The sequence below is a fragment of the Schistocerca gregaria genome, chromosome 8 (genome assembly GCF_023897955.1).
Source record: "Schistocerca gregaria isolate iqSchGreg1 chromosome 8, iqSchGreg1.2, whole genome shotgun sequence".
Lineage (NCBI taxonomy): Eukaryota > Metazoa > Arthropoda > Insecta > Orthoptera > Acrididae > Schistocerca > Schistocerca gregaria.
Window position 1 is genome coordinate 134,113,011 of NC_064927.1, and position 25,960 is coordinate 134,138,970.

The window sequence follows — 25,960 nt, forward strand, 5'->3', positions numbered from 1 at the left end:
CTGTGCATCAGATGGGATATGCTTTTACATCTCCTGCCTCCAAGGAATGCCATTCATTGCTGGGAACACCCATTGTGACTATAGCAGAGCTGAAAGCAGTTAGCAGAGCCCTCCATTTTATTAAATGGGACTCCATTGACCACACTTTAATATGTATTAACTCAGGGAGCAGTTTCAAGGTTACTGACAAACTGTATTCTTGCCACACTTCAGTCTCCACAGCTCATGATGTTCTAATGAGTGCTATTGACAGGGTATCTCAGATTGATTTCATATTTTTACATTGCCTAAAGGCTTCTGATACTGTTCCTCACAAGTAGCTTCTAATCAAACTGTGTGCCTATGGCGAATTGTGCAACTGATTTTCTTTCAGGAAGGTCCCAGTCTCTAAATGTCTAGGAATAACAATTTTTGATGCCTTAAATTGGAACAATCATATAGGCAATGTGGTGAGAAAGGGAAACCAAAGACTGTTTTATTGTCAGAACACTTAGAATATGCAACAGATCCACTAGACTGCCTACACTAGACTTGTCCATCCTCTGTTAGAGAATGAAGTCTATTCCAAAAATTTGTCCACAGAATTTTTCTTCAGTTTTACTTATTGTTCATGGTATTGTTCGAAATACTCTCCTCCACAATTGATACTCTGCTCCCAACACAATTTCCACTTCCAGAAGCAGTATTGATATGGCTCTTGATAGATCACACAAAGCTTTTAGCTCTTCTATCGTTGCAAATCTTCATCATTTCAACAGGGTTTTCAACTTCGAAAATAAAAGTAAGTCTGCAGGATCCAGGTCTGGAGAGTATGGAGGATGAGGCGGCACAGTGATTTCGTTTTTTATGCGATAGTTAAGCATCACAGGGATGAATGTGTGGTTGTGTTATCGTCACATTTCACACTGTTTCCTGCTCACATTTTCTTGCAGGCATCGCAACACGTCCCGATAGTACCATCGATTAACAGTTTGGTCCCTGTGGCAGAAATTGGTGATGAACTAATCCTTCAAAGGAAATTATTAGTGTGGCTTTGACGTTTGACTTGATCTGACCAGCTCTTTTTGTCTTGGAGAATCTTTCCCAACCCATTGTGAAGAGTCAGGATTTCATGACATGATCCAACTGAAAGATTACATTCTTCTAGAATCTCTCAGACAGTCAGTCTTCAATTGGTACACATGATTTCATTAACATTCCTGACATTAGCATCATCGGTAGACTGCAAAGGGTGCCCTCACTGAGGGTCGTCTTTAACTTCCGTCCGGCCATTTTTAAACTGTGTGAACCATTCTTAACACTGAGTATACTTGCGCACTTCTCACCATAGGCTTCCTACATCATTTTGTGTGTCTCTGTAAAGTTTTTCTTATGTTTTATGCAAAATTTAAGTGAAGTCACATTGCTCCTTGAACTCCTGTCATCTCAAAATTTGCAAAATGTGCAACTCAATTTTCTACTCAATAAAGCACTGAACAATAGCTAACAGATGTACAATAATGAAACTTCAAGCAGTTACGTAATAAACATGGGTGTTTGTAGAGATGCCACTTGCGTTTTGTTAAGACATACCATTGGTGCGAGATTATGAATGTGCCAGAACTTTTTGAAAGATCCCGTACTGCTGTGCGGTATGGGATCCTTAACAGATAGCTTTGACAGAGCACATCAAAAAACTTCAAAGGGCAGCTCAGTTTGCATTATCATGAAAGGGGGAGAGAGAGTCACCAATAGGATATGAAAGTTGGGGTGGCAATCATTACGTCGCTATCCATTATGGTGAAATCTTTTCAGGACATTTGTCTCCAACTTTCTTCTTTCAGTGTGAAAACATTTTGTTGACATCCAGCTACATAGTGAGTAATGGCCATTGTAATAAAATAAATCACAGGACACATGGAAAGATTTATTTTTTCTTGTACTCTGTTAGAGTGGAATGATAAATAGTGAAAGTGGTTTGATGAACCCTGTGCCAGGCACTTAAGTGTCAGTTGCAGAGCAGCCATGTAAATATAGATGTGGTTATTGTTCTTTGAGTATATGGCTCAAGAACCACAATGAGAAAGAGAAATTGAAGCAGCACAGCAGTTATTGGGCTGTAAATTTTACCTGGGCTGTATTCACTAATCAGTGGTAAATGATATAGATCAACTGATTTGCTGTGCGCACTTGTAGATGTAGATATGCCCAATGTTTTAATAGTGCAGTGTTTGTGTGCATACCTTGAATATCTCATAAAATTTAAGTAATTCTGTATGATGTAATTAATTTTCTAATTATCTTTGCAGATTGAACAACTATGTCACAAGATGGAAGTCATTCACGTATCTGATTCAACACCATCAGTAAAGATAATTGATGGAGTGAAATCTGTTAGACCTTTCATTGTTTGCTGCATTGTTAGAAATTTGAACTTCACACCAGATTCGTTTAAGAAGTTCATTCAGATGCAGGTAACTGGTAGGATGAATATGGATATATATTTTTGTGAAATGCAGATGTAAAAATGTTTAGCCTTAATGCACTTTTTTGTGTTACATATTGTTAATGGTACAACTGTTTTTCTGCCAAACCTGTACATTGTTTACATTGAAATCAAATACACCTGAGTAGTGAACTCATCTTAACTTTTATTATGGAGTCCTCAGTAATAAAACATTGTGAACATAGGTAACCAAGTGTGATCGTTGTTGTTCCCATTTCAAAGACTGGTTTGATGCAGCTTTCTGTAGTAGTCTATCTTGTGCAGACATCATCATCTCTGCGTAACTATTTCATCTGCATCCACTTGAACCTGCTAACTATAGTCAAGCTTAGACCTCCCTCTACAATTTTCACCCTCCCACTTTACTCAATTACCAAATTGACTGTTCCTGGGCACCTCAGGATATGTCCCATTAAACAAGTCCTTCTTTCAGTAGGCAAGTTGTGCCATAAACTTTTCTCCCCATTTCAATTCAGTGCCTCCAATCAGTTGCCCTTCCTACCGAAGTAATATTCAGTATTCTTCTGTAACACCACACATGAGAAGTTTATATTCTTACTCTTCAGGGAGACCGTAGCTCTTTCATGGACTCGTATATGGTGACCGTAGGCCCTGAGTCATTGCAGCATATCCTCCTTTCATGTGCTGCTGGCTTCCTCTCTGACACTGTCTTCTCAGACGCAGCATGTAGGACAGGTTGACACTGTAGCTTATATCGCAGGACATTGATTATGGCTTTCTCCACTTTATTTCATAGCACATATTTTGGTTAATTCATCTTTGGTTTACACATCAGAGTTTGACCTTCACTTTTAGAGAGATTTTACGTAAGTGGAGGCCATACGGGGGAAGGTAGCCGAAACCCAGCATGGTATCCAGTCCATGTAAGGAGTCATGAGCTACATGTACAATGGTAGCCCTGTAACTACATAGGAAATATATGCTTCATCATGACCCCAAGAACTTAGTCTCATTGACACCATGTGAGAGAAGCAAAATAAACTACACAGAAGTACTCACTTCAGTTCCAGCTTTGCACCCAACCAAAAGGAGGTTCTTTCTGTCTACAAGCTGTTCTTCTTTGTACAGTGTGTTGGAAATATATTTGGAGAATTGTCTTTCTTCAGTAAATTAAAAGGTGTTTTGTCTTAACTACACCAAGAAATCTTTCCCAGTTCCAAGTGTTACTCTCTTGTAACAGATTTGGTGTTTTGCCTGTAACCATAATATGTCATAGAAGCCTGAACGTGAGGCAGGGCTAAATTTTTCAGCAGAGCTTAACACGACAGGCACAGAAGGAATTTTGTAAAAACTTGGAGCAAAGGGTTCACTGCTATGTTGAGGCCTGCCAGTTAAAAGTAGACACCAAAGCAGTCATCCTCTCTTTTCACAGGATGTGCTTCCTGAGAAAGCCAAAATCATGGTGTTCTGTTACGAAGCCTTGTTTCCCACCCCCAATAGGATGCTTTAAATGTCAGCAATTTGCACTTATGTTTTTCGATTGTACAAGCAACTCCATTTGTGGAGACACTATGCGGGAGTACCATGTCATGAGGCTTATGATGCAACTTTTTCAAATTTTGATCCCTCTCTCCTCTTTGTGCCACCCATGGCACCTTAAGATTTCTTCCTCAAATGTCATGGCTTCACTACAATTGTCATTATGACTATTTTTGCACCAGTGACAACTTTCTGGTGCTATCACTTTCTTCTCACTCCTTGGCAGATCAGTTGTTATGTTCACCTCTCCAGAGGGTCAACATCTTTGTTCTCTCTCCATCTGATTGAGTCAGAGGTTTGTAGAGGTGTCGAATGCCATCTCTCTTGCAAGTTGCGTGATTGTACTTGGGGTTTTAAGTTGTTGTCAAAATACATCACTCCTGGTTTATGTTAAGGAATTAAATTGCCCTGTACACATACTACTAAATATTTAATAGATAGAACTGGTTGCTGTGATTGTTCTGCAATTGAGTAATCATACAATAATGTCCCTTTCTGCTCATTTATGCACATCAGGTTAATTTTATGTCATCACACCACCAATGTCAGCCCTCTATAGGTATTCCTGCAGTATGCTAAAATTTTCTCATCCATGAAAAGCCTTATGGAACTTCTTTTTCCACTATATCATGTACACTCTTTGTTGTCCTCCATTTCTATCTCATTATGGTCACAATGTATCTGTATAGATAGCTTCAATCCCATTTATTGATTTAACATATGACCAAAACTTCTTAGGATTTTCTGTGAAGTCGGTAGATAGAATTTTATATTCAAATTTGTTGAATGTTTCATGCGTGGGTACCCTTATGCTGATGTTGACTTCAGTAAGTTTTTGGTCTGTAAAGTGTTTGGTGCATTTAAATTTGCAGTGAAGCTCTCTTTGCTTTTGTAGCAGTTTCTTGACACAGCAGTCGAACCACAGTGAGTCCTTGCCATACCTAACAACTTTGCTCTGCACATACATGTCAAAGGTATACAATACCTTTCAACTTTGTCCATTGATGCTGGAAATTGAAGCAAAATGACCTGTGCTGGAAGGTTAAATTTTCATGTATAATGCTCAGATAATCTGAAATGTTTCTTGTCACTCTTGCTTTATATTCCTATTTACAGCTGTTTTTGGTAAAGTGTAATAGCCTTATGATTGCCAATTCCCTGTTCTGTGCTAACTGAGTCAGAAAGTTAGAGCTTGTTCTTGATCAGGAGAGCTAATGTTATGTTCATGAAGTGGTTCACTAATTAGCTATGCTCAGTCATTTTTGGACAAGGAATTAACAGTTTCATGTGATTGTGGCTGTACTAAATGCCTAATCACTAGACTCTCCCAATCTGTAACTTGTAAGTTGAAATTTCCATCAAATAATCTCACATGATCAAGAAATTTAGGTTGCACCCACCCACTTATTGGCCTGATTATTTGTCTCGCCTTATTTAATATTGTTTGTTCTGCTGATGATCATTAGAGTAGGTGGAAGTAAAGCCTGGCAATTTTCAATTTTTGTATCCTGGTCAGTGAGGGGTTGATTTCAAATTGAAGTCATGGTTGTTACCCATAACCCATCCTAATTACACCTCTAATTATTAAGTACAGAGACATTTACAATGTAGCACAAAAGTGGGGCTTTACTCCCACAAAATGGGCTAAAGCCCAGCAGTCCAGGTCTTTGCCCATTTGAGATAAACATGGATAAAAATGGGTTAACTCCATAATCGAAACACTTGAACTAACCCTTTGTAACATTGCTGTATTGTGACCAAACCAACACAATATTAATCTTAAATATCTCATAAATTTGAACATATCCTTAAAATACATGTACCAAAAATACTATTATACATGAGAGGAGGCTTAGTAGGCTAACCTGAAAGAGTTAAATGGCTGATACTAAGCTATCTAGGTACCTAGTACATAGTGTACAGTGGGCTCTAAGGTATCCAGCTCATGATTATTCAGCCTATGTGCTATCTGGTCCATTCAGTTTGGCCTAATTAATTAATATAATCATAACACTTGTCCATAACAAAATTAGGATTAATTTATTATACACACTTCAGTTTTCCAAAGCTTTAGGAAATTGGTGCCACCTACAATGTTGTGTGGCTCTTCAAAATGTTTTATGTATCATTTGTGCTTCTACCACATCTGGAGTTAAAATTGTAGGATACATATTGTATTATTAATATTGAATAGATTAATATATCCACTTTTCAGTAAACAATACTTAGAAGCCCTCTTAAAGTCCTCATAAACGATGAACACACAGAGAGCAGCTGTGTTGGTAGTCCTGTGTTCTTTGTTTCTTCAATTGCATATCAGACATTCAGTGTGTGTGTGTGTGTGTGTGTGTGTGTGTGTGTGTGTGTGTGTGTGTGTGTGAGAGAGAGAGAGAGAGTAGCCAAATTGTTTTGTGCAGTCCTCTGTGTTTAATCGAAGGGTTTGAAATGGATGATAAATGAAACAAGTTGTAATGACGGTGGATCAGAACAACATGCTGTAATGCAACTGATTTCTGGGGTTGCACCCACAACTATTGCATTGCTTTGGTGGTAGGGATAAGAGAAAGTACTGTTGGAGACTAGAAAAACAAGTACAGTATAAATTGAAAAGTGATGTTTCTTAAGCTAGTAGAAATGGAGTAAAAGTAAGGAAGTTGTTGAAAGGCAAGCATAAGGAAATTCAGGAAGCTTTTTTTCCGTAAACATTTAAGTTGAAAAGGTTGGCCATTACTGAGCTGATATCACAGGAAAAGGCGTTGCAGTTTCAGTGAGAAATAAAAGGTTCTGGCAGTGGTGGACAGTTGTATCACTGGAAAAAAATGGTTTGGTGTTGCCAGTGGGCAATGGTTTATATTAATGGGGAAAGAAAATTTGTGCTGGACTTGGGCCCTCCTGCTAGGAGAGGACCTGGGTTTTAATCCTTGTCAGGCACAAATTTTCAACTAAATCAATGCCCATTGGCAGCTAATATCTGTCTTGATTTATAGTGGCTGCAGGATCAAAATATGTGATTAGATGTTCTTTAGATTACCAGTAGTTCTGATGTTTCATCCACTGACAGAGGCTGTGTCTGAGGGATTTCTTTAAACAATGACACAGCCTCTTTGTCAGTGGATGAAACCTCAGAACTACTGGTAATCTAGATAACTGTTCACCAGAAATTCCCTCCTCATCAATTAACTCTGAGGGATTTCTTTAATAAGGAGGGAATTTCTGGTGAACAGTTGTGCAGTTGCGATGAGATTGGTTTAAATTAAAATATGCTGCCTACAAAAATGCTTCCTTCAAAAATGGAAGTTGTGGCCCAGGTACAAGAAAGGTAAGTAACTAGTTGCCATATTGGTTTCCAGTAATGCAACTGGCAACCATTAGCTTAGGCTCACATTAAAATGGAGATCACTGCCTGTACATTACATTCATCGAAAGAAAGCATGTATGAATTCAGAGACCTTTAAAAAATGAATTCATACCGGCTATAGAGAAATACGTGAAAGACAACAATTTGCCGAATTAAGCTCTGCTGCTACCTGATAATGCACCTTCTCATTCTGCCAGTGATGAAAACACAGATGGAGATAGCAAAGCATTATTTTTACCACCAAATGTGACTTACCTTTGTCAGCCGATGGACCAGAGCATCTGTGAAATGCTAAAGTAATAGTACCACTGCTGTCTTTTCAGTTTGTTGACATCAATGATTGATGATAATGAAGACACTGTGAAAATTCTGCAGTGGATTGACTTACTCGATGTCATAAAGCGAGAAGAGATTCCGAACATATCACTTGCAAGGTCTAAGAAAATTCTTTTAGACCATGAAGGTGGCCATTTAAACTTTGAATCCATGTATGTAACTAGTGTCAAAGATGTTCCATTGCTCAAAATATACTGGGTTGTGAAGAGGATGCAGAGAATGTCACAGAATGGACAGCAAATGGCGAAGTCAGTGAACTAACTGACAATGATATCAGGGAATTGGTGGTGCGGTGGGAAGTAACAGGAGGAGGAGGAGGAGGAGGAGGAGGAGGAGGCAGCCTCAGATGACAGGAGAGATCTTGTCCCACGTTCGAAGGGCTTAAGATGATAGAGGCAGTGCTGCATTAGTGAGCAGGAGGAAGCAACCCCAGCTGACACTGCCTGTTTACTTACATGGAGGCATATTGCAGCACGGTAGCTAAAGGGGGAAAGTTATCTATCGGACACATTTTTAAAACTTCAAACCTGTAATTTTCACCTGTTTCGCTACACCTGGCTTTTCACAGTTGGGTAATTGTATGACAATGCAGATCCTTTTATGTTTCCTGTCATTGTTGAAGGCTGCAGTGTGTACAGAAAAATCTTATAACTGTCATGTGTTGTGTAAGAAGTCAAAAAATTGTAATGCAGTTGGTTTTGGTATTAAAAAATGCATTTTGAATGGTATGGGTGGGGTCAGAATAGAGAATTATTGCAATCTTGGCCTGTCTCCTCCTCCTTCTTTTCTCTCTCTCTCTCTCTCTCTCTCTCTCTCTCTCTCTCTCTCTCTCTCTCTCTCTCTCTCTCTCTCTCTCTCTCTCTCTTTTAATCCAGCTTGACCTTACCAGTGTAGACCAGATAGTGCCCTTTTTCATGAGAGTGTACTGTACTTTACCAACTTTTTCAGAGCATCTAACATTCATTAGCACTGACAGTGGGACAAAGAAATATACCTCTCTTTTTAATTGTTTTTCATCCCTGACATCAGTGTTCCTTTAAATGCACCATCTTTACTATTCATACATCACAATTTGATCAGATTTCTTTCTGGAGTCACTAACTGCTAATGGACTGCCACATCAGTAAGAGACTAATGTCCTCGCTGTTTAGTACCCTGCTGTACTTGTCATAAACTGACAATATTGTATTCTCTTCAACTCATCCACTTTTCTTATTGACTGCAACCCTGTCTCACTCCTTTTTGAATACTGCTTGTCCTTCATATCCTTAGACTCGTGTAACTAGAGGGGAGGGGAGGGGAGGGGAGTTTCTGAACAAGTTGTAGATAGCCTTGCACATTCCGTATCTTATGCCTTCTGTCTTAATAATTTTTAAGACATCCTGTATTGCAGTCACTATTGTCAAAAGCTCTCTTCAGATCTACAAATGCTGTAAACTTGGGTTTACCTTTCTTTAGTCTTATCTTTTAATAACTGTAGATCTGTCTTGCTTGTGTTTTGGTTTTTGCAGAATGCAAACTGAATTTCTGCAAGGTCTTCAAGCCTTTACATTTTTTTGTAAATCATTTGTGTCAGCATTTTTCAGCTCTGACTAGATATACTGAGATTTCTGTAATACTCACTGTTGTCAGAACCCACCTTTTTTTGGAATTATAATTATGATGCTCTTGCCTCATATATCTTGCATACCAGATGGAATAGCTCTGTTATGCTTGTTTCTCCCAAGTATCTCAGCAGTTCTGAGGAGAGATCATTCCAGCCTTCCTTTTATTGTTTAATACTGGCTATCCTTTGCGAGCTCTTCGTGTTCTTACAGTTGCTCCTTATTTTCACAAAGGTTGCTTTACTTGCCCTATATTTGGCATCTGTATTTCAAATGGCCATGAATGCCACTACCGCTTTGCATTTCTGCTGTAGCCATTGCTGCTGTGCCACTTTGCCCACCTCTTCAGCCTTATTTTTATATGTATTTCCTTTTCCCTGCTTCATCCTTTGTCTTTGTTTTTCTGATTTTTTTCAGTTTGTGTATTTTCTACTGTTTCTGTTTTTTTCTTTTTTACCTATTTGGTTGTTATTTTGAAGGTGATAATTTTGTTTGGTTGACGAAGTCAACAAATAAGGTAAATTCATAAAATATATCTTAGATAGTGAAAAAGTCTTGTGTTTTTTGATGCATTTTCATGAGTGTTTATTTTGTACATAAACTACGATAAATTCAAGGTGTGTCCATTATGTAACTTTTACCCTAAAATCTGGGTCCAAAATCTGTCTTCCCATTACAAACCATACCTAAAATCTTAACAGTATCTGCATGTCTTTCATGTGCTCAACCAACTGGCACAATTCTTAAATCAATTGTTTGCAAATATTAAATTATATTCTATGCAGAACTGTGCCAGGAGACATCCCATTTGGTTCTCCCATCATCTGTCCTCTTCTTTTTTTGGAGTGTTGAAATTCAGTTCTCCAGTACAGTTAATTTTTTTATCTGTCTTAACCAACTGAATTACTTTTATCCAGTGCTGGTAGGAATATTAATTTATACTACTGCAACGAGTGAAAAGTTTAAATGTCAAGGTTTCTATGTTGATCCTAGCTTCACAGCCACAGTTGCCTACAGAGTTGGCAAGATTGGTGTGAAATAAGTCATTGATTGGTGGAAGCCTTTCAGGAGATTCAGTTGCTGCTGAAAATTTCAAAAAAGGATTCAAAAATATAACTTCCTTCAACCAGGCATCTTAAGATTGAGTTATCAATCTGATCTTAATCAAATGACATCCATTAAGGTATTAACTTCCACGTTAGATGACTGTGCAAAAGCCTCTAAAAGGAATAGGTACAGAGTTAGTGTGATGTCTTGCAATAATGCATCCAGGAAACACACAATCCTTGATTTTGTTGTTAGGGAAATCAAAAGATCCCTGCTTTAAAATACATGCATCAGTTTCTTCATATAAGTCACAAAAAATAATGTAATGTGTGGATCGACAGTTTGCCTTTTAAAAAGTGACAATTTTGTGCCAAGTGTAAAAAATTTATAAATAATGGTTTGCCTCTGAAGACCATGTTGTTGACTGACAATAGTGTCAGATTTGGGCGTAGAAGAACTGATCAGTAGTGGCATCACAGTGAAATTTCTACTGCCTAATTCAGTGCCTTTCTCCCAAGGAGTTCTGGAAAATGACGCCTATGTATAAGGTACAGTTACTGAATAAGCTTGTTGAAGAGGCGAGGGGGGAAAGAGGGCCAAGTGATCACCCATTTGAAATCTATAATTGTCAAGATTGTGTCTGTGCTGGATCATATTGCAGAACTAATGAATGTGAGGTATGTGAATCCACTGATACAGTTTACACACTCAATAAAAAGAAAATTGGTGACTGTGTGACTTGTCACGTTCATTCATGTATTTGCTAACATCCCATAATGACATAATTGACTGGCTGCGAAATGTTAGTGATGCTTTATGCAGATGATTGTTGTCAATTATCTGACATTGACACTCATGGAGGCAGCAACACAGCTGAATAAAATACTGGTTTACATGGAATACTAGGTGCAAACAGCTTCAACGAAACCAAAACTAATGAAATGCCTGCATAATCGTGTTATACGTAAACACATGAATCTGGTGCAAATGAACCTTACGTTCCAGTGAATAAAACTCAATAATTGTTTTCAAATAGCTTTTAAAAATTACGTAAAAAAATGTATACTTTGTGTGTCTGCTTGAAAATAAATGTAACATGTATGTTTACGGCATTTAACTCGTCATTCAAATTTTTTTGAGTTTCTGGACTGTTTAATAATGAGAAAATTTGCAGTTTCAACTTGTGCAGCCTACTGAGTTTCCTCTTTTACTTCCACTACACTTGACAATTTCCCACTCCATCCAACTCAAACCGATTCATTTGCCTTTTCAAATTATTTAACTTACGTACCCAATTAAGGTATCTAATGTTCTACACACTGATACATGGAACATCAGGTTGATTGATTTTTTTATGACCTCATCCACCTGAACAGTCAATGCACAGAGACCTGAATGTGTGGCTATTTTACCTTTGGAATACACTGCCTGGCAAAAAAAGTGGAACAGTGAGAAAACATGGTCAAATGCCTATGTAGCTTCGCACATGTACATGCCACCGGTGGGTATATAAGTGAAGAGTTTCTATTCTCTGGGACAGGTAAAAGGTTGCCAAATTGCATTAGTACTGTTATCTAGTGTTCTTACCTTGAATGATAGGGTATTTAATGGGCATGAACATTATCAGGTACTGAGCGGTGCTTGTGAAGGGACACTGATGCCACATCGTTGGAGACAGCTTTATCAGCACCTGACAGATTTTTAAAGAGGCCTTATTGTGAGTCTGTTTGGCCAGCTGGTCAAATCTTAGAATATGCATATTTGTTGGGCATTTGGATGTGACACTGGCTCAATGCTGGACTGAGAAAGAATTTGAGGGCAGTCATACTTACCAAGGTTCCATCTAGGCACCATAAGGGAGAAACACAACAATGCACGTGAAACACATTGTAACCCATTGAAACACATTGTAACCCATTCACGTCTGTCTGCCATCAGAGAACAGAACTCCCTGCAACATTCAGTGTCATCTTGCGCCACTGGTTGGAGACTAGCACCAGCCACACTTGGGAATTATTGGCCCATGCATAGGCTGCCGTTGAAACCACAAAACACAATTGTTCCCAGTGGTGCCATGAGCAGGAAGTGAGGACTGCTTATGAATGGTGTCACATTGTGTTCAGCAATCAATCCTGGGTGACCATCAGTGAGAGAGATGACAATCTGGGAAGAAATCAGATTGTACCAGTGTTTGGAGAGGCACAGCAGTGTCACTCCTGGCATCTTGGTCTGGGCAGCCATCAGGTGTTAGTGAGTGAGGGAACTCAGGCGATATGACAGTGTGTCAAAGACAAGCCGTGGGACTACTGGAACATATGTGGCACATGTCTATGAACTGTGTGCATGATGTTGAGATACTCTTGTGGCCAGTAATATCCCCAGTTCTGTTCTGATAAAAAATGTGGGGGACCAATTTGGATGCCAATTCCATTTGTGCCAGGAATCAGGGCCCAGTTAGAACAGTTGTGGGCTATCTTTTCCCAGGAGATAATATGAGGGAGGATCATAAAGTAACACAATAATTTTTTCCTCCCCTTGTATTGCACCTGGAATGTTGACGCTTCACTTGAAGTTTATACTACTGAAAGTAACAAGAGAAGCATGAACTATGAAAGAAACATAGTGTACATGCTACTGTCATCAACTTGTGAAGAGCAGCAAAGTGTCATTTGATATTTGTGCACCAAAGGGTACAAACTGAGTTAAATTCACAGGGACCTGTGTGTCACGTATGGGGATGACTGTGTGAACTCTAGCAATGTCTCCAGGTGGTGTGCAGTATTCAAAAGGGCCGTGTGATCCTTAGCAATCTGACACGCTCTGGGCAGCTGGTAACAGCAGCAACCCCACAGAATGTCGGAGCCATTTAGGCAGCAATTATTTTGGATGACTGGCGTGTGCAGCTGTGAACCTTGTCGCAGCAGTTCAACATTTCCTGTGGTGCAGCATCCGATACTAGTCATGATATGTTGTAATTCATAAAGATAGTGATCGCTGTCTGCCAAAGAACTTGACAGAAAATCACAAGGGTCAGCAAATGATGACAAGCTTGGATCAATTAATGTGTTATGCTGCAGAAGGGCAGGACTTTCTAAAAGGAATCATCACTGGCGATGAGTCTTGTCCGTACCCTGCACATTCGAAAACAAGTAGTCCTGAATGAAGTGGAAACATTTTTGTTTCTCAATACGAAAAATATTCAATGGTACTCAGTCTGTTACGGAAGGGCTTGCAACAGTATTCTGGCATGTGTATGATGAGTAATTGGTGGACTTCACTGAGCATGAGAACATTGTGAATGCTGCAGCCTACATTAAAACTTTGGTTAAGTCACATCGTGCCCTTTGTAACAAAGACAACTGCATTAATGCTGATGGTGTTGAACTTCATGTTGCTGCTCCTGTTTGCGAGAGAATCACTAAATCTTGATGGAAGGTGTTCCAGCATCCACTATATAAATCGGGCCTTGCACTATTGGCCTTGTTTTTCTGGTCCCATGAAGAAATTTCCTGGCCGGCCAATGCTTTGCCACAGATGTGGAAGTGAAACCAGGCACTCTGCAGATGGCTATACTCCAGTTAAATTGACTTACATGAACAGGGAGTATTGAAATTGGTAGCATGATAGGAGAAATGTGTTGAACATTGGTGACTTTGTAGAAAAGTAGGTAAAAGACGTATTAAACTTTTCAGTACTAAAATTATAGTTCACTTGTGCAGTGGCTTGTGGTTCCCTTCCCAACTGAATCAGTGCATGCATCCTGGCCAAAGGAGGTGCAGTGTCATGCTGATCAATGGGCTCATACTGCCCAGTTCATTATAAATTTGACTTGATTTTGTGATCACTGAAATAACGTCATATACCCTCTCAGTTCAGGAAGTTTGGTTTAACTTCTTCTTCTTCTTCTTCTTCTTAGTGTTCCAATTTTTTTGCTAATCAGTATATTTTAGTCAAGATGATGCAATTATCACTAATGCATATAGTAGAGCTGCATGTCTTCTGGAAATATAAAAGCTGTAGTTCCCCTTGCTTCAACTATTTGCAGAACTAACATAGGCAGTGTTGGCTAATGTCAAGAGACAAGTCTTCTCAGTCATCCAGACTGGAACCCCTGCAACTACTGGAAAGGCCGTTGCCCATCTTCACCAACCATATACCTGTCCTGCCTCTCAACAGACAAGAATGTTGTCTTATTTTGCATAATTTCACTCCATGTTGTCTTGTGGAATTATCATCTGAGGCAAGTAAACATAAAGTAAATGAAGTGTTTATTCAGCGGAAATGACACTTAAGAACATTGTATAAAGTAGGTAACAATATATCTTTTGAGAAGTCTTTAAGAATCTTGAAACTCTTGAAAATTTCCCTGTAAATTTTCTCCATGATGATTTGTGTTGCTGAGAATAAAAATCTGTTTCAGCTGAATTATGATCTACAAAATCACAGTACAAGCTCAAAAATAATTTCCATTTAGACTTTGTCAGTGGATCTGGGTGGAGTTCCCTGTAATGATGCAAATGTAATAAAAATGTACCTCATTACCCACTCCCACAAAATATCTGATTATAAAATTAGAAATAGCCAGAACCTGGCCGGCAGTTAACTTCAGGTAATGGAACTCTAGTAGCATAGACATGTTTAAAAATAAGAGAACTGTTTTTATGTTTCAGGGCAGGGAGGGGAGTTAATTGGGGAAGAGGTAGAAAAGAAGTGCTAATTGCTTAGTCTCTAAGATAAGAGGGGCCCACCTCTTGTCAGGACCACAATGACATGTGCTAGAGTATGATGTCCAAAAGACAGAGTGAAAATATGCAAAAAAGGATAAAATTCTTATGAGTAACACAAAAGCAGCTGAAAATAGGCATTTGAAAAGACCTGCAATACATAGATGGAGCAAAGTGCCAGACAGTGGATCCAAAGGCTTTGGGTTTGATCCTTGGTCAGTCATAAGATTTGTCACTTCTTGCAGTATATGATAATACGAAAACTGATAAATTGCACTATGGTTCAGAATTCACTTTGAATTGTAGGTTCCAGTATAAATAGTAAGCAAGTTTATAGGTCAGAGGAAGGTAAGAGCATGCCACTTCCAATCGAATCGTGTCTTGTAAAGCACTAATGCTTAAGCCGACCTTGAGGTTGATGGCAAGCTTTCCATGTAATTCCAGTTAAAGCTATCAGTTTTGTTAGCCTACATTTGAAGTGATGACTGAATTAGTGTAGGTCACACTGTTTTAACACACTGATGAGCTGTAACTGGTGAAAAATGTGACTGCTTTTCTGTAGAATGCACATTGTGGTCCTGTTGTTACTGTTTTGGTTTCTTACAAAAGTTAACTAATATTTCAGTGGTAGATGAAACACAGGGTTGCTATTTGCTGTTTCAGACGAAACTTCATGACACTGTCTGTGATCATCGCAATTCAGCTACCATTGCGACTCATGATTTGGATCTGTTGCCACCTGGAGATCTTGTTTATACTGCAATGCCTCCAAATGTGCTGAAGATTCATCCTCTTTCACGAACACGGGAATATACTGGTTTGGAATTGTTCCTACAGTTACAGAAAGAGGCTGATGAGCTCAGAAAGGAGAAGAAACACAATATTTACTCAGGAATACACAAGTTAGTAAACATCTGCATCTTTATGTTGTTTTTTAGTTGACATAATTGCAAATAATGTTGAGTGCTTTGGTAGAGCTTTTCATCACCTTCGTTTAACACATAACTTTGATTGATGATAATGTGTAATAATACTGTAATCTTGTAAACATGGTCATTGTCCATACGTGAAAGCAGATTCATGAGTAAGTAAAACACTAGGCACTGAGAGCATGTTTAAGATGTGTTGAACTGAAGTTCGCATGCCTGTCTTGCAAAACATGTTTCCAGGTCTCCAATATTGTTTCTTGTTTAGGTCTCTGTTCACACTTGTGGCAAACATTTGTTGCGGTTTATCATCTGCATCTTCATTACTTGCAGGACTAGTGACGAGGAAACTGTCTTAGGCATTGTACTGTTAATGCCAAAAAAATTAAGATGACAAAGAGAAAGGCTTGGTTGTCATTCATGGTCGAAAACCACTATAGAAAAAGTAGCATATATCAGCTGCTGTTGGGATGGCCAACACCTAACCATGATTTTAAGAGAGACTGTCCTCCTTACTTTTACTTTATTGCTTAATATAGAGTTGTATTTTGGGGTAATTCTACTAACCAAAAGAAAGTGTACATGAAGATTGATTCACTTTAGAAGCACATGGAAAATACTCATGAAAGTTGAACAGTATAGTAGTTATGGCCATGGAAAGAAGACCACACAAGTCTGAACATAGACAGTTTGGCTCTTTCGAGATGCTGGGAAATGTTTTGTTGTGTGAATTAATTGGGAAACAGAAAAATGTAATTAATGTTTAAGCATGAACATGTTTGTAAACTCCTTTCACAAGTCCTTGTTACTTCCATGTGTTATTTACACCGTAGCCGGTAATCATAAAGTCGAGCATTTGTAGGTTGCTCGCAGAGAACATACATCCCCCATCTCACTACCCCTCAAAACGGATTGGCTATGAATTCCTTTTCTGCTGCTCAAATTCCATTGGGCCAAACTATGATCCTTCCATAGAAGTGTGTACAGAAAAGACTATTGTTTACAAAAGTATAGATCATTATACAAAAGCTTTCAAAATCTGTCGGTCAGGGAAATAGAACTTTACGAGATTAAGGTTTACAACAGTAATGTTTGACGAAATGTATGGGAGAAAGACGTGGTCAGAAGATTAAAAAAAATCTAGGATTGGGAGAATTGGTCACCCTATCTGCCACAGGAGTTTCCGGACCCTTCATTTTTCAGCAATCGTAAATTCATTTCAGAGCCTAGCATATTTATTTTTGTACTTATTTTAGATTTTGAAGCAAACCACAACTCATAGTATGTGAAGTTCGTAAAGCACTGGTTGAAAGTGTGAAAGATTATGTAAATGTAATGGTAACTGAATTTAAAAAAAATTGTTGATGTTGTCAACCATATCAACTGTATCTCAAAAACAACTTCATTTATATTATCACTAATACTATCTATGAATGTGACGGGAGAATCGCTACCTTTCGGTGTTCATGCCACATTCTCTCATTGGTGTCACTGTAATTAACTGCTCCTGAAGTTCTACTTCCAAAAGCAGTTGACTTATTTTGTTCTGTGTAACTGCTCTCTGGAGTGGCAAGTTTTCTTAATTTGCATGCAGCATACGTGGTATTCGCATCACTGTCGTCAGTCTCTTTTTCTCCGTTTCTTTCCTCTTCAGTACATTAGCCAGTAAGTAGTAAGCAATGATTAAGCTATCTGGTCACCCACCCACCATCTTCTGTGTTTTGGGGGAGAAGAAAGAGGTGGTGGTGGTGGTGGTGGTGGTGGTGGTGGTGGTGGTGGTGGTGGTGGTGGTGGTGGTGGTGTACTAGGACGACCTGGTCCTTACTTTTCTAAGGCAAAATCTCCTGAAATCTGAAATCGTGTGTGTTTCAGATACTAGTGATTCAAAATACAGTATAGAATACAAATAGACTAGCAAGCATATCCTTGTCCAGTGTACCTTTTGTTTGTTTAGACTTTCGTGTATCGTACAAGGACTGAATGGCTTCATTACCAAACCTCCAAACTGTATACATTGTTTCAGTGGGACTATCTGATTTTTTTTTGCTGTCCTCAATCTTCTTCTTCTTCTTCTTCTTCTTCTTCTTGCACTACTGCCAGTATTGTACAACCAGAAATCTAATCTTCTTTTCTAAAGAACTGCTGCTGATAAGAAACACAGGAGAAATTGTTCTAATGAGTCCTGTTTTCTGTTTGTGTTCTTGTAATTGGAACTGCTTACTTTCCATAAGCATTCCTCTTCCTCGTGCAGCATTAAGTGCCTCCTCCACCCCATTTCAGTAACCAGAATCAGTACAGTCAGAAAACACAAATGAGCTACAGGGCATCAAAACCAAACCAAAAATGCAAGTGCCATACAGTTACATTATGTGATGGCTGGCTGGAAACATTGTTCCCTTTGATCCTTAGTGACAGACATTGGTCACCCAGTAGTGGATATTCTTTCAGAGCACAAGGAGGTCATCTCTGTGCTGTAAAAGACATCTGCAAGTGACAAAGGATATGATATAGCCCAAAATAGTGCTTTGACTTTTCCAACAGTTCTACTGCCTGCAAAGATGTAAAAATACATGCTGTCCCTCCTGGACTTTATTTTATGTGGGCATTATAGTGGTCTTGGTCCTTCTTCTGGACATCTATGATCTATATGAGAACTAGATGTCTTGCTTCCTTGGTCCTTAAGATGGTGTTTCACATTGTCATGCTGAGTGGCCAGAAAGTACCATCATCCCGGTACTGAAACCATGTAAGTATCCCCTAGAGATGCACAGCTATTGGCCAATTAGACTGAACAGTGTGCTCTTAAGTTGCTCAAAAGCATGGTGAGCCAGCAGCTGTGTTGGCTCCTTCAGTCTAGGGGTGTTGTCTCTGTCTGAGGCCAGTTTTTGCAGAGACCATTCCATGCAGACAATTTGGTTTGCAGGGAGTCTGTCATCCGGACTGCTAGTGACCACCACCACCACCTTACTGCTGTCATCTTCGACCTTCAAAAGGCATATAACATCCCTTGGCAACACAACATTGCTAGCTTACATGAATGGAACCTCCAGGACCAGCTTCAGATTTTTGTCCAGAACGTCTTGTCATAACGTACTTTCCAGATTAGAGTTAGTGCTTCACACAGTGCCCCACATTTCCAAAAGAACAGGGTCCTGCAGGGCTCTTATTGAGTGTCACTCTCTTTCTAGTTACTATCAATGGTCTGACAGTAGCTGTGGGGTCTTCAGTCTCTCTCCTTCCATGCCGATGACTTATCTAGTGTGGGTGTTGCTGAATGCCAACTGCAAGATGCTATTTGAAAGGTACAGTCATATGTCCTCAGCCACACCTTTCGGTTTTCAGCTGGCAAGACTCTCATCTTGCACTTCTGTCGACGTCATACTGTTTATCCACAGCCAAAACTGTAACTTGATGACCAGTCTCATCATGGATTTCCCTTTGACAAGGCTTCCCCATCTTCATCAACTTGAGCAGAAATGCTAGCTATGCCTTAATACCCCTTACTGCCTCAGTAACACCAGCTGGGGCGCTGACTGCACACCTGTATGCAGCTTTACAACCCCTTGATCCTGTACCATCTTGATTAGGGGAGTCTAGCATATAGTTTGGCATCGGCCTAAGCATTGTGCTCACTGGACCAGATACACCACTGTGGTGTCCAACTTGCAGCAGGAACCTTTTGAACTAGCCCTGTGAATAGCCTATTCGCAGAGGCGTGTGTTCCTCCACTACAGATCAGGTGCCAAAAACTACTCAAGTATGCTACACACATTTACAGTTTACCCAAGCATCCACACTACCATGTCCTTTTTCCTAGTAGGGAGATCTACCTCCCAAAACAGACCAAGAACTGGCATCACAATTGCAATTCAACTACAGTGTCTCTGCTCTGAACTCAAATTTTCCCCAAATTCACCTTTTGTCAGGAAGCAATCGCAACACCCACACGACATGTACCCTGACCTCGGATGTTCTCGGTTTATCCTTGGGATTGAAATATTCAGATGATCCCTTAGTTTTTTTCACTGCCTGTCCCTAGCTGTCCTGCTTGCATTTTCGGGGTTCAGATGTGCTGTACAGTGATGGCTCAACAGCTGATGGATGAACCGGTTTGTATGCCTACATGCAAGGTGCAATGAATTCCACTCCCTGCGAAATGGATGCAGTGTATACACTGCTGAATTGGTGATCAAATGAGCCATTGCCCCCAGGGGGCTCGCGGTCCTTTCGTGAGTACGTGCGTGGCGAGCACGGGGCCCCGAGCTATTGCAGCCTTCCTTCTTTTTCCGGGCTGCATTTCCTTTCCCTTCCCCTCCTTTCCTGTCCGTCATCCTTCCCTCCGACCTCTCCTCTCCCTCTCTTGGTGTCCCTACTTATGGTGTCCCTCCTTATGTTGGCCCTGCTATTCTCCTGGTTCTGTTGACCTTGCAATTCGGCCTTGTTCTGTAATTCCTTCATCCTTTTGGTATTCTCTGGTCCCCTCTGGGGTTTGACCTCCATCACTAAATTTTCTTCCGTAGTGTGAGCCATTTGGGGAAGAGCACCTTACCTAGTGTCTCCGGCGTGTGCCATCATCATTGATTCCATCGTTTCCTTTACGTCGTTGTTTGACGCTAGGGTCCATAGCCAGCACGGTAGGCAGCCCGTGTGGTGGGGTCGCTATGTACCCTTTTGGTTGAGCCCCCTGAAAACACAGGGATCACACGTCTGATACCTGAGCTGTGACCTCCTCATGTAAGCCTAGGAGTGGTTGCTTGTCGTCCTGGAGCATCGGAACTCCCAGCAATGGCTGCCGTGCCAGACGGCCCTTGCTGTGGCTGGGTGGCGCCCATGAGGAGAGCCCCTGATCGGAGTGGGTGGTATCAGGGCAGACACTATGCTCATGAAACGCATAAGAGTCCACAACTCTGGCCGTTCTCCGGCCGTCTCTTTGACTGGAAAAGATTCTTCACGTGCTGCTTCCTCTGCCCCTTCCGCCTTCCCTTCCGTGGCTACCCCCTGGGAGGAGGGCCAGGCTCGTCGGCTGGGGGCGAAACCTTTCCCTCGCTATCTGGTTTGCGCCACAACTGATGGGGATACTTTTACTCATACGAAACCTATGTTTTTTGTTGAACACATCGAAGACAAGTTTGGCGAGGTGGACTCTATCAGCAAGATGCGGTCTGGGTCGCTGTTGATTAAAACTGCTTCAGCTACCCAGTCTGCAGCTCTCCGTGCCTGTACCCATCTTGGTACGATTCCTGTGTCAATTACCCCACACCAGTCCTTGAACATGGTGCAAGGTGTAATTTTCCATAGAGACCTCCTCCTTCAATCTGATGAGGAACTTTGGGACAATCTAAGCCGGCGGGGGGTTCACTTTGTTCGGCGGGTTCAGAGGGGTCCGAAGGACAACCGCGTTGACACTGGTGCCTTTATCTTGGCCTTTGAAGGGGACACCCTCCCTGAGAAGGTCAAGATTATGGTCTATCGGTGTGACGTGAAGCCATACATCCCACCACCTATGCGATGTTTCAAGTGTTTGCATTTTGGCCACATGTCTTCGCGCTGTTCGCAGGCCCCCCTCTGTGGTGACTGTGGACATCCGTTCCATGAGGGAAGTTCCTGTGTTCCCCCTCCTGTGTGCGTAAATTGTCGTGGGAATCATTCTTCACGGTCACTGGATTGCCCAGTGTATCAGAAAGAGAAAAAGATACAGGAGTATAAGACTCTTGATCGTCTCACCTATACCGAGGCCCGTAAAAAGTATACACGCCTTCATCCAGTGACCCTGACAACTAGTTATGCTTCAGTAGTATCTTCACCCCCTCCTCCTCATTCCTTACCCCAGTCCCGAACCCCTTTCCTCCCCCCTCCCCCTGCGGTTCCCACACCATCCCCTCCGGGCACCGCTTCCTCTCCCCGGCTAGAGAAGTGTCCTGCTTCTTCGGCGTCTGCCGGTCATGGGCGCCCCTCGCGGGATCCCCCTTCCCGGCACCTTCCAGGCCAAAGGTCTGCTGCCACGCAGCCACCACGAGAACCACGGTCTGCGGGCCCCCAGATCGCCCGCTCTCTTTCTGTTCCCGATCTTGCTGTGGCTGGCTCCATTTTGTTGCACAGCCCTCCACGATCCCAAACAGAAAGAAAGAAGAAGCACAAGTCCCGGGACAAGGAGTCTCTGGTGTCGCCAGAGGTCTCGTCCCCATCTTCACAACCTGACTCTGACCTGTTATTCATGAATGTCGCCCCCTCCTTGTCGGTGACGGGTGGTGACCCACCGGCATGACTGACATTAGCCTGTTCACCCCCCAGTTGACTCATCGTTCTTTGGCTATCCAATGGAACTGTAATGGCTATTACCGTCACCTACCAGAGTTGCAATCCCTTCTTTCGTTTTACTCTGCGGCTTGTGTGGTTCTCCAAGAAACTCATTTTACTGGTGGTCACTAACCAACCCTCCGTGGCTTCCGTGCTTTCTGTCGAAATCGGGTCGGCCCCCTACGGGCGTCTGGCGGAGTTTGCACGTTGGTCCGAACGGACATTGCCAGCACGTGGATTCCTCTCCAAACTACATTGGAAGCAGTTGCTGTTAGGATCCACCTGGACTCTGGGGTCACAATTTGCAATCTGTATCTCCCTCCTGACAGAACTCCTACACCTGCCTCCTTAAGTGCCCTCCTTCAGCAACTTCCTCCTCCCTTCCTTATACTTGGTGATTTTAATGCACATCATCCCTTGTGGGGCAGTGCATTTCCATCTAGTCGGGGTCATCTCATTGACCAGTTTATTACCGACCACGACTTGTGCCTTCTTAACGATGGCTCCCCTACCCATTTCAGTGCCGGTCATGGTAGCTTTTCTGCCATTGATCTTTCTCTCTCTCCTCCCTCCCTCCTCCCTTCCCTAAAATGGTCACCGCACGACGACCTTTGCGATAGTGACCACTTCCCGTTGATTCTCTCGCTCCCTTCCCGCTCCCCCATGGACAGATCACCTCGTTGGTCCTTCCAACGTGCCAATTGGCCTCTGTATACTGCACAGGTCGTTTTTTCTCCCTCATTGTCGGATGGTATTGATGATGTCATACATGACATGTCTGACGCGATTGTTCACGCTGCTAGCCTTGCTATCCCACGCTCATCTGGACCATTTCGCCGCCGGCAGGTCCCTTGGTGGAGTTCGGACATTGCCGTTGCCATCCGTGATCGCCGTCGAGCTTTGCAACACCTTAAGAGGCATCCATCCGTTGCCAATCTTATTACCTTTAAACGCCTTCGCGCAAAAGCCCGTTACTTAATCAAACGGAGCAAACGGATGTGTTGGGAACGCTTTGTTTCTTCCCTCGGTTCTGCTGTCCCTCTGTCGCGGGTATGGGCTACACTTCGCTCTCTCCAAGGTTGCCATCGGCAGTCTACCCTCCCGGGTCTTCACCTCCCGGATGGCCTATGCACGGACCCGTTGATTCTCGCGGAACACCTTGCGACCCATTTTGCAACAGCGTCGGCATCAGCCTCCTATCCGGCTGCTTTCCTTCCCCAGAAACAGCGGGCCGAAGCTTCCGCCTTATGTTTTACCCCCAGCCAGTCAGAATCATACGACGACGCTTTTACTGAATGGGAACTTCTTTCTGCACTCTCCTCTTCTCATGATACGGCCCCTGGCCCAGACTCCATTCATAACCAACTGCTTCAACATCTCAGTGCTCCACAACAGCGACATCTTCTCCGGGTATTAAACCGTATTTGGCTCCAGGGTGACTTCCCTTCTCAATGGAGGGATAGCATCGTGGTTCCCGTCATTAAGCCCGGTAAGAACCCCCTGTTCGTCGACAGCTATCGGCCAATTAGTCTGACGAACGTTGTTTGTAAGTTACTTGAACGGATGGTAGCCCGTCGGCTCACTTGGGTCCTCGAATCTCGGCGTCTGTTGTCCCCTTACCAGTGTGGCTTCCGAGAGGGACGGTCTCCGATCGATCATTTACTTCGCTTGGAATCCGCAGTTCGGCAGGCCTTTTCCCAGCGCCGCCATTTGGTTGCTGTATTTTTCGACCTTCGCAAGGCCTATGATACGGCTTAGCGCCATCATATCTTACTTACACTTCATGAGTGGGGTCTTCGGGGCCCACTCCCGATTTTTATCCGCCAGTTCTTGTTTCATCGTTCGTTTAGGGTTAGGGTTGGTACAGTTTTAAGTTCTCCGCGAACCCAGGAGAATGGCATCCCTCAGGGTTCCGTATTGAGTGTACTTCTGTTCCTCATTGCTATAGATGGACTTGTGGCCTCCGTCGGTCCTTTGGTCACTCCTGCTCTGTATGTGGATGATTTCTGCATTTGGGTTAGTTCCTCTTCGATGGCCGCTGCAGAGCGGCAGCTCCAGGGTGCTATACGGCGTGCCTCTGCATGGACCATCCCACACGGATTTCAGTTTTCTCCTTTAAAATCGCGAGTGGTCCACTTTTGTCGCCGTGTGACAGTCCACCCCGATCCAGAGCTCTATCTCAATGCACAACGATTACCTGTGGTCCCACAGTTTCGTTTCCTTGGCCTTCTTTTCGACAACAAGCTCACTTGGCTGCCTCATATCAGACGCCTGAAGATAGGATGTTTCCGTAAACTAAACGTCCTTCGCTTCCTTGCCCACACCTCTTGGGGTGCTGACCGTTCCACTCTCCTCCACCTTTATTGGGCCTTAGTGTTGTCTCGCTTGGACTATGGTTGTCAAGTTTACGGTTCAGCTGCCCCTTCTACATTGCGCCTCTTGGATCCGGTCCACCATCGTGGTATCCGTTTGGCCATCGGTGCCTTCCCGACTAGCCCTGTTGATAATCTCCTGGTTGAGGCTGGGATCCCCCCTCCCCCCCCCCCCCCCTTTCCGTTCGGCGCTCCCAGCTTCTGGTTTCGTATGCAATCGCTGTCCGTTCCTCTCCCACTCATCCTTCCTATTCTATCCTGTTCCCTGCCCAAGGAAGTCGCCCACCTGACTCCCGTCCTCGGGCGGGTTTACCGGTTGGGCTCCGCCTAGCGTCTCTTCGCCGTGATTTTCAGCTTCCTTCCTTTTCCTGTATCCCACGTTCCCTCCCCAACACACCTCCTTGGTTAGTTCCTCGGCCCCGAGTTCGGATGGATCTCTGCCGAGGTCCGAAAGATTCCGTTCCCCCGATGGTGTTCCGTTGTTTTTTCCGCCGCATTTTATCTGAGTTTCGGGATGCTGTTGTTTTTTACACTGATGGCTCTAAATCTGCTGATCGTGTGGGCTATGCCTTCACCTCCTCTGTAGGCATGGAAAATCATCTCCTGCCAAATGCATGTGGGGTGTTCACTGCGGAATTGATGGCGGTCTCCCGGGCCCTGGCCTTTATTAAACAGTCCAAGCTCAATCGCGTTTTGTTATGTACAGACTCAATGAGTGGCCTTCAGGCACTTGACCAGTGTTTCTCCCGTCATCCCTTGGTCTCCTCCATCCATGACCATCTCGCTGATCTCCACCATGCTGCTTGTTCTGTTAGCTTTCTTTGGGTCCCTGGCCATGTGGGCATCCAAGGAAATGAGCTTGCTGATCGTTTGGCTGGGGGAGCAGTCACTTATCCCCCATTCCCTGTCACCCCTCCTGTGGCGGATTTACGGCTTCATCTCAAATCCCACTTTGCGCAATCATGGGCCACATCCTGGGAGGCTACCTCCTTGTCTAATAAACTTCGTGCGATTAAGGTGACACCTGTCCCATGGCGTTCTTCCTTAAGCCTCTCGCGAAAGGACTCAACCACCCTCTGTCGTCTTCGCATCGGCCATACCAGGCTGACCCATGGTTTTCTTTTGCGTGGTGAGCCACCCCCACTTTGGTTGTGGAGCTTTCCAGTCAGTGGCCCACATTTTGGTGGAATGCCCCCTTCTTTTAGCTCTGCGTACTAAGTACAGACTTCCCTGCACTTTACCCTTAATATTAGCAGACGATTCCCAGATGGTTGAACTGGTTCTCAGTTTCCTCCGTGAAAGTGGTTTTTA

At 42.6% G+C, this 25,960-nt stretch overlaps 1 protein-coding gene across 1 annotated transcript in view; it reads left to right on the forward strand.

The window, feature by feature from the left end:
- The window catches only part of LOC126285319 (leucine-rich repeat-containing protein 47-like), an 84,293-nt gene that overhangs the window by 22,198 nt on the left and 36,135 nt on the right, over positions 1-25,960 (forward strand). Inside the window, exons 3-4 of the mRNA XM_049984620.1 lie at positions 2,289-2,453; positions 15,718-15,956. Of these exons, the coding sequence (XP_049840577.1) occupies positions 2,289-2,453; positions 15,718-15,956 (404 nt within the window). The remainder of the gene's footprint in view (positions 1-2,288; positions 2,454-15,717; positions 15,957-25,960) is intronic.